Source organism: Alosa sapidissima, chromosome 23, assembly GCF_018492685.1.
Source record: "Alosa sapidissima isolate fAloSap1 chromosome 23, fAloSap1.pri, whole genome shotgun sequence".
Classification (NCBI taxonomy): domain Eukaryota; kingdom Metazoa; phylum Chordata; class Actinopteri; order Clupeiformes; family Clupeidae; genus Alosa; species Alosa sapidissima.
Genome location: NC_055979.1, coordinates 6,191,663 through 6,201,370, shown reverse-complemented (window position 1 = coordinate 6,201,370; position 9,708 = coordinate 6,191,663). Strand labels below are relative to the sequence as shown.

Sequence of the window (9,708 nt, the reverse complement as noted above, 5' to 3'; positions counted from 1 at the left end):
CGTTTCATTTCGATGCTATTTGCTACGATATTTACCTGCTATGCCTTCTTCTGTTTTCATGGACAGTTACAGGAATCCACGTCATTCGTTTATTGTTGCTTCAATCCTACCCACGTTATCTCCAGAGTTTGTATGATAAGTTTGTCAGTCAGTTTCAGCCTCTCCTCTAGCTACACTCGTTGGGATTTATTACGTTTTGTTACATTTTGTTACACTCTGCATGGATGTAATTGTAGAGCAGTACGATGTGCTCAATTATTTAGGCTAGCTCCAGAGTAGGCTAATGACGCCGCAAATACGGACACGCCGTTTATTATTATTGATTATCATTATTATTATTAGGAGGCCCCTCATTGGTCGAGGCCCCTGGGCTGAAGCCCCTGCATTAAGGCGCCAGTGTGTGTGTGTGTGTGTGTATATATATATATATATATATATATATATATATATATATATATATATATATATATATATATATATATATACGTGTGTGTGTGTGTGTGTGTGTGTGTGTGATAACCTATGTGAATATGTGAATATTGAATATTTATATTGTCATGTTTATTTCAAATAGGTTAAGGGCACTCCACTTTTTGTAGCTATATGATCAATTTAGAAAATAACAGTAACTGTATTACTGTGCACTGACCTTAAAAATACATTATTTCTATTGAATGACATCTCCCAAGGTTTCCATCGAACACTTCCCAAAACCATTATAGGTCAATTGATATACCTGTATAAGGTCAGAAACTGTGTTCAAATGAATTGGCAATGTAGTATGACCTCATCTCTCTCTCTCTCCCCCTCTCTCTCTCTCTCTCTCTCTCTCTCTCTCTCTCTCTCTCTCTCTCTCTCTCTCTCTCATACACACACACACATACCACACAGTCCAACCAACAATACTAATACATGTGCTTTACATTAATGTGATCACAGTCCTTAAAATAATGCAATATTTCAAATGAACAAATCACATAATAATTAAAAGCCCACAGCTGATAATTACATATGAAAATAGGCATACTAAAATCCCTTTATGTGCCCTTGATATTCCATTGCATGCCAATACATTTATAAATCATAATTTAGCATGTTTTGACATTAAGACAGCGAATAAAACAACATAACAACACACAGATTGCACACACAGTCCCAGTGTAGGTGAATGACAAAGGCAGCCCCAACCTGCAAAAGGGAACATTTTATCATTTCACATGCCTGGAGGACTTCCATTAAATATCATGATTAAACTAATCAACAGACTCATTGGTGCCTGTCAGATAGCATCTCTGCCTTCTCAATTAGCCAAATCTCCTTGAACTCAATTGCACACATCATGATCACGAAACCATCTCCTCGCAGGTCCCTCGTCTCTCCCTCCCCGGCCGTGGCAGCCCTCCTGAACAAGATAAGTGAAATAATCGAGGGGGAAATTAAACATTCTGGCCTTCTTCACAGCCCTGTTCTCTCTCTCTCTCTCTCTCTCTCTTTCCCTCTCTCTCTCTCTCTTTCCCACATACACACCTCCACCCCCCTTCCACCTCTCGGAGGACTATCCGCTGATTAAAAGCATTATTTGTGAGGTGAAAGCTACATGCACAGCATGCTCCCACCTCGGGATGCAATGCACTGTGCGTAATGCGTTCATCCATTATCAAGGAGGGTTTTTTTTTGTTTTTTTGTTTTCGTCATCATTGGCAGAGCCGGTCAGGGTCATCTAAACACCAAAGCGTGATCCGAAAAGCAGAGAGGGGCGGTGTGAACAAACAAACCAGGTGAACATTCATAGGCTTCCTCAGTTCAGCCTGAGCGCTGTCCATTTTGACTAAGGTGCTGAATTTAGCTCATTTCAGAGGACAAACCACATGTAGTAGCAACACTGACAACCACAACTACTAAACACCATAATCATTTATAATTTGTGTGAAATATCTTACACAATGAATTGTAAGAAACACCTGAGTTATAGTATACACAGCCATACAGCTATTTTAACTTACACACCTGAATGACCTTCACCTGTATATCATGACAAAGGTCCAGTGTTTGTTATGTAAATATGTATGTCTAAAATTATGGCTAAGGTGAACCTTTTTTGTTTGTTTTGGTCATACCAATGCCAGTCAGGATGCATGTGATGAGTACTCCCCCACTAAATGAAATATGATGTCAATATTTGGAGTGATAGGCATAGCAAACATTTTAGGAATGAGTGTAGTTGGTAAACTCAACCTAAACCACTGATGGAGCTTGAGCACTACTGTGCTGCAAAAGAGTCAATTAGCATCTAAATGGCTTTTTTGAACTCTGGCATTGGGCATTTGCATATGAAGACGACGAAGCTAAATATTTATCAGCTGAATACCAAGCAGAAATCTATTGCAGCAGGTTAGCCCTGATTACTTAAGGGTTAACAGGATGGCACAGCATTCACCTTCCTCCGTTAAGAGCTTAAAAGCAGATTCTCGATTTAAGGGAAGAACCTACAGTGTTTGCTGTTTTTCTCCAGGCATGTAAAGAACACCATTATGCTACACTCGAAACAGGACCCATGAGTGTTGAAACACAGAAAGTGCATAGTAGGCCTTTTTTCCCATCCAGGAGAGAGAGAGAGAGAGAGAGAGAGAGAGAGAGAGAGAGAGAAAGAGAGTGAGAAAGTGAGAGAGAGAGAGAGAGAGAGAGAGAGAGAGAGAGAGAGAGAGAGGGAGGGAGAGAGAGTGGTCAAAATCCTTTGTCTCAGGGATTTGAACAAGGCCTCACTGAGTTACCAAAGTCCAACCCCAATATAAAAGCAATTATCATGTCACTCTGAAATGGTCTTATGAATCAAAATGGAGGGTGTTTTCCCCTCCTCCTTCCTCAGTATATGCTTGCTGAATTTGTCCATGCCAATTCTGCAGTCTGCTCATTTTCATAGCCCGAGGAAGAGAAACACTCCAAGCTCAATGCAGACTATTTCCCTGTGTCAATATCTCAGTTTAAAAAGTAGTTTTTTCAAGGTTTTCCATTCTCACAAATCAATTAGGAATAAAAAAAATCTTTGCATGGTGGTAATAACTTAGTCATTGATTGCATAATTGAATCCTAACCGATTTAGCCTCACTGCGGCATACCATTGTAACTCCCCCTGAAAAATCATTATATTCAAACAATCTTTTTACATGTCCAACAAAGATATATGAACCTGACATCATATTTATTGATGACATTAACATATTTTGGTCAATATAGTGCAATAAGTGCAAAGCAATCAAAACCATGAAAACAAGAAGGGATAGAGAATTGCGAATGCTTGTATAAAAATAGGTGTTACATTAAAATATCCGTATTACACAACATAATTATTACTTCAATTATTATTTATGAATTCTGATAACATATTAAAAATACATATTAAGAATGAATGCACGTATTCATTTTTAATATATAATAATTTTCCTAATGGTAGCTGGGGAGACCCTAGGGTCTTCCATTTCCAAAAAAGTGCAGAAAGCATACAAAGACACTTTTTTTCCTCTTTTTTTTGAGATGATGCAAAAGTCTCTCTTTGACATTGGGGGGTGTGCCACAGTTAAAAGAAAGCCACTTGTACAATGCGCGCTACAATTAATGATTTGAAATTACAAACATAAGCTTTACAGAAGAAAATGGGACATGGAACAGGTAATATTGATGATTAATTAAAGAGATTGGAAATACATGGCAGAGATTATACCAATAAATACAGTACTTACTTACAGACTAGAGCAGAGAATTGTCCTGCACAGTTGGATGTACTGTACAGTTGATCTTGTTGAATGGTGGTGAACTTTTTTTGTATTTCACAATATATGTAAGGTTATATTCCTGAAAATGTATTTTGGGTAATTGCCTGTACACTTACATAGACGTGTATTCAATTCTGGACATAAAAAAATAGATTTTGCATCACCAGTTTTGTGTCACTACTCATCAGTTGTGTTCCTCCACTCAAGTTCAGAGAGCATTTACTTTATTTTTTTTTGTTATGTCATGTAGCTTTTGAAAAAAAAAACGTAATACAGTTGGGCACACCCCATTTCGGATCCTTTTTTTTTGTTGTTTTTCAAGTTGATGAATGTTGTGCCAAGGCACCCTTCTCTCTGAGCCAACACACAATAAATTGGGGGAAAAAATGCTTGATTTTCTATAGACAAATGTTCAAAACTGACTGAATGTTGTTTGTTTCTCAAGAACTTCGAGGTAGTCTGGCTCAACTTGAAGTTTAGCCTTCAGTTCCAAGTACTCGTTTCTGTTGGGCTCCACATAAACAGTACTCGGTGTGGTTCCATACAGCATAGTTTCTCGTATTCTGTCAGGGTGCAAGTACTGACGTCTAACGTCAAAGTTTGCGTTGTACGTGTACGGAGCCGGTCCAGTGTATTTGTACTCGAAGGTGTTGCCCGGGGTCGCTGGCGGCTTGTCTGGCTCAAGTATTCCTCGGAAGAAATGCTCGGCGTCCTGCACGGGGGACGGGTTCTCGCGTGGCTCGATGGTGCTCACGCTGTAGCTTGGACTCCGCATGGTGCTGCTGTCCCGCTCCTCGTCCACCGTGCTCCGGTACGTCCCCTTTAGTTCGTGGAAGTCACGGTAGTCCTCTACGGCGTTGCCCTCCCGCGACCTGTAGATGGGGTTCTTGCACATGTGGCCCAGCGGTTGGGGAATGTACTCGTAGACGTGTCCGGCAGGCGCCTTGCCCTTGGGGACAGAACGGTTGCTGTAAAGGCTGTACTGGAGGTTGAACGAGCTCACGTCCGAGTTGTTGGTGCTCGTGCGGTCACTCTGGGACTTTTTGCGCCGCTTCATGACGACCACGAAGAGCCCCGCCGCCACAAACACGGACATGATGAAGACGAGCAGCAGGCTGAGGATGAGGACGGAGAGCGGGACTGTGCTGGACGGAGGGTGGAAGGGCTGCGAGGGCTCAGCGGTGGTGGCCCGGCCGGCGAACGGCTCATCGGATGGGGCCACCGTGGACACGACGACGTCCGAGTAATCTGGACACAGCTGCTCCGCAAGCACGGAGCGCATGTCTTGACCCGACAGCTGCTGTGGTTTCTCGCAGATAACGTCGTTGACCACTGTGCCCAGATTGAGCTGATCGAGCCAGATCTTCATCCCCACGGCATCACATGAGCATTCCCAGGGGTTCTCGAAAAGATCAATCTGCACCAGCGACTTAAGCTGATCCAACACGCCACTCACGGGCAAGTTTTGAAAGTGGTTGCTGCGCAAATTGAGCCGAGAGAGGGACATACTGGAAAAGACACCCCCTGGCAAGGTTTTCAGGAGATTGTTGTTGAGAAACAGCAGCTGGAGGTTGGGCAAGAATCTGAAGGTGCCCCCGACAATCTCTCTGATTTTGTTGTACTCTAAGTACAGGTACTGCAGACTCTGCAGCCCGAAAAACATATCTGCCGTGAGACGGTCGATTAAATTGCCATTCAAGTACAGCCTACGCAACTGAGTTAAATCCCCAAAAGCTCTGTCTTGTATGACTGCTATCCGATTGTTTCCCAGGTGAAGCAAATCCAATCCCGTGGCCTCCACAAAATCCGATCTACGCACAACAGGGATGTAATTCCCTGTGAGGTACAACTTTTTGGGATTGTATGGCTTGGGCTTAAGATCTGATATGCTCTCAATTTTCCGCTCTTGGCAGTTGACATTCAGCCCGAGGTCAGATATTTGCAGATTGCACGTGCACGCAGTGGGGCAGTCCAAAGGCACAGGGGCTTTGGTCTGAAAGGCGATGATGGGCCCGTAGTTGTAAGGGTTGGAGGGCATGCGGGAGGTGGGCTTGGAGCGGGTTTTGTTGGGGGGCCTGGTGCCCTTGGTGGGCCTCGATGACGACCTGAAGACGCCCGAGGATGTGGCCGAGGTGGTGACCGCTGCCGGGGTGGTCTGGAAGAAGCCGCTGGTGCTCAGGGGTGGCGGCGGGCGCATCTCGTACTCGGAGATGGGCCGTCGCGGGCACAGCTCCTGCTTGGAGACCTCGTCCAGGTCCCGGCCGTGCAGGCGGAAGGGGGTCTCGCAAATGACCTCCCCGACCAGGGCCGTGTAGGCAATGCTCTCCAGCCAAGCCTTGAGGGCGATGAGCTCACACGAGCAGTTCCATGGGTTCTCCTCCAGTTGTAATTCCACAACGTTGCCCATATGCTCCAACAAACCCACGACGGGGAACACTTTCAAACGGTTCCCCCTCACATCCAGGTGAGTCAACGGTACGTTCCGGAAAATGTTCGCAGGCATAACTGACAACAAATTGTCATTCAAAATGAGTACAGTGAGATGGTGGAGCTTGTTCAGAGCATTAGGATCTATGTTACTGATATAATTATAATCAATCTGAAGGTATTCCAGACTCTCTAGCCCTGTAAAGGTATCATCCCTTAGAACATCTATTTTGTTATTGTTCAGGTGCAATCTCTTGAGGCCCTGGAGCCCATTAAAAGCTCCAGTCTCAATCTCTGATATATCATTATTTCCTAAATGCAAAATGGTCACGCCGGTGTAATTGATAAAGTCATTGATGGCCAGTTTTTTCAGGAGATTTCCTGTTAACAGGAGATGGTATGTGGAAAAATGCACAGGGCTTATTTCCGTCAGTCGGACAATCCCTCTGTTCTCACAGCTGACAGATAGTATCCCCTCTTTCTCCTCACAAGTACACAGTTTTCTGCAGATCTCCCCATAATTGTCATACATCTCCACCAAACTCAGAGATGCCACGACCAAAAGGATTATTTTCAGTATCCAGATATGCATTTTCATGGGAGAGAATGGCCCAACTCAATGTAGTGCAGATGCTGTCTGTGTTGTCATCTAGAAGAGAAAGCAAGCATCATCTGTAAATTGAAACATATGCATTTGCACTATATGAAGACATGGAAATATATATATATATATATATATATATATATATATATATATATATATATATATATATATTAGTAATGGAGCAAACATAAAATACCAAAATACAGTATTGAAGCATACCTAATTTAAAACAAAAAACACAGCATAGTGTATTGCATGTATTAGGAAGCTATACATTTGATTAAAGAGCAAGAGGAGTTTGCATTAGAAATACATATTAGCATTTTCTGTACTAATAGTCCATGCCATACATCCATCAAGGTGCAAACCTTGTATATTCCTGTTACAAGTCTTGTTAAGTATTGTCAAGTCATATTCTTGACAACATATTTTGCTACATATTATTTGTTGCAAGAGAGTGTGCAGTATCCCTCATATTTTAGAGGAGCAGGAGCATCATTCAATTCCTTGCATTTCTTATGAAGTCAGCTAGCCAACATGAAGAACGCTATCGTCTGTCTGAACATCAGGCAGTAACAACAGCCGTTTGCGGGCTAAAAACGCGTACCTATTTTACTGCGCAATGTTGCAGAATTAAATCCTAGGACACAACTTGAGCGGATGTGTTGTTCAAAAACCACAGACAACCTAGATATCCCATCCTCTCGATGGCAAAGTGCTTGTGGTCACAAATGCCAAGCGTTGCTTCCCCTTGAATGGAGGCATATTTGTTTCCACACTGAATAATTCATCCAAATAAATGTCCTAAAACATCGATATCAACAATAACCGGAGCCTTTTAAAGTTGTACCATGTCAAAGCGATCGCATCCCTTAGGCTAATAACATGAAAAACATACTGTACTCACCCTGCATATCCGATGACTGTAAGTTTTTAAGCGATAACTCACGAGTATTGAGGTATTCCCTTCGTGGTAGCAACCCAGTGAGTACATTAATGTACGGTTTCTGCTCGAACCCAAGATAGCGTTCATCGCCACTCTCACAGGCGCTAGAAACAGTGATTGTAACAGCCGCGACAATCGGAGCCCGTCACCCCTCGGACAAAAAGAAATCCCGAGTTCATTAAAAACAAAATTCACTAAGCTACGTCATTCGTAATACACAAATATCCTATTTACCAACGTGAAACGATCGATAGTAGTGTAGCCTATATCACGCCGATTAGAAACATATCTATAGCTTATCGGAAGGAAGATGACTTGATTCAGGCGCAAAAATCTCTCTCCCTCTCCCCCCTCTCTCTCTCTCTCTCTCTCTCTCTCTCTCTCTTTTTTCAGTTGCGCACACACACACATACCTACTGAGCGCACACCAAGATGAACACGAACTCTTTTGCGTCTATTTATTGTGCTATGTTCAAAAGCAGCAATCCATACCGTGATGCACGATATACTTAACATTATGCTGAAGAATTGTCTACATCATTTGTGACTGAAAAAAGATTAAATTGTGAAGTGATAATAATTCAACTGAACAGAAAGGCATTGACGTCCGACTCATCTAAATGACACTTCAAATGTAGCAACACAACCGGCCTGAAAAAAAAGCGTTCTTCATGGAAGTTAACCATAGAGAAAATATTGAGGGGAAAAGGGATGACAGAACAGAAGGCATCATAATAATAACTCTTTCGAAAGAAAATATCACAATTTACAACATCACAACATTATTCTAATTATTCTAATGCCCAGTTGCTACCTCCTTTTAAATTCAGTATACTACTTAACACCCGCAGTGCATCAGTGGCACATACATTTCAGCACCACAGACAGCTCCCCGGTACAGACCATGGCTGCACATGCATTTTCCCCAACTAATTCGTTAGGTGAAAAAAAACATCTTACCGGGTTGGAATTCGAGAACGTGATAGCATTGCTACCGCCAGGAATGTGTACTTTCCTTTAGGATCATATTAGTCCCGCTTTCCCAACTGTAAAATCCTCAGAGTCGAAGGTCCGTAGTCTCCAGCTTTGAATACATGCACTGAATTGTACAAACTGTCTCTCTAAGCTGGCGATGTGACGGTCAAGAAGACACCGTCAGACTATGGGTTTCTCACGGTGAATGTCCACCAGCACATCGAAACCACACCGTGGAAAAAATGTCCATTTTCAAAAAAGAGTGAAATATTGCGAGAAATGTATATGCCACCATCTAGACATTCATCCCGATCGAGACCACCCTCCCTCTGGAACGTAGACCGGCGAAAACGGATGGGCAAAGCTCGCATCCCCCGGTCTGTTCTGAGTGGTATGGCTTATATCGCCCTCCTCATATGCTCTATCTTTCCAAGGTGTCCTTATGTTTCACTCAAGCGCTCATCTCATAGGTGTTATGTCCGGACTCCGGGTTGCAATCCGTTTATTTCATAATTCTAAAGCATCGGTATTATCAGCTTGATACGGCGTAGAACTGCATAGGCATTATTGTTAGGCAAATTTAACCAGCGCTTCAACTAGTGGAACTTGGATTTCGATTGGCTCACTGTTGCTGTACCACTGTCAGATCAAATGCAGATTTTTGTCCAGGCGGTACCAAATTACTGACATCAGATAGCCTACAGGAAAGAAAGTAGGCTAGAGATTTTAGAAAGCTGTTCGCGTGATCAAAATGTTCTATTGCGTATTTTGCATTTAAATCAATTGGAAACACATAAGCAGTGAAAGCATAAGAGAGAGCTGAGAGAGAGAGAGAGAGAGAGAGAGAGAGAGAGAGAGAGAGAGAGAGAGAGAGAGAGAGAGAGACGTGCCCATAGAGGGCAGCACAATGCGATAAAATATTTGTTGTTTGGAGTCTTTCCAGCATACATAATGAACACCTTGCTAGTTAAAAGTTAGTTTCATCA

At 42.7% G+C, this 9,708-nt stretch overlaps 1 protein-coding gene across 2 annotated transcripts; it reads right to left on the bottom strand.

The window, feature by feature from the left end:
* Positions 1–3,308: 3,308 nt before the first annotated feature.
* LOC121698964 (SLIT and NTRK-like protein 5) lies at positions 3,309–9,146 on the bottom strand. 2 transcript variants are annotated; one of them, XM_042081512.1, is made up of 2 exons: positions 8,708–9,146; positions 3,309–6,846 (listed from the first exon to the last, which is right to left on the bottom strand). In XM_042081512.1, exon 2 carries the CDS (start codon positions 6,793–6,795, stop codon positions 4,183–4,185), a length of 2,613 nt encoding a protein of 870 aa, XP_041937446.1. In that variant the 5' UTR covers positions 6,796–6,846; positions 8,708–9,146; the 3' UTR covers positions 3,309–4,182. The 2 variants fall into 2 exon arrangements, with proteins under 2 accessions (XP_041937446.1, XP_041937447.1); XM_042081513.1 differs by lacking the exon at positions 8,708–9,146 and adding an exon at positions 7,709–8,079.
* Positions 9,147–9,708: the final 562 nt, after the last annotated feature.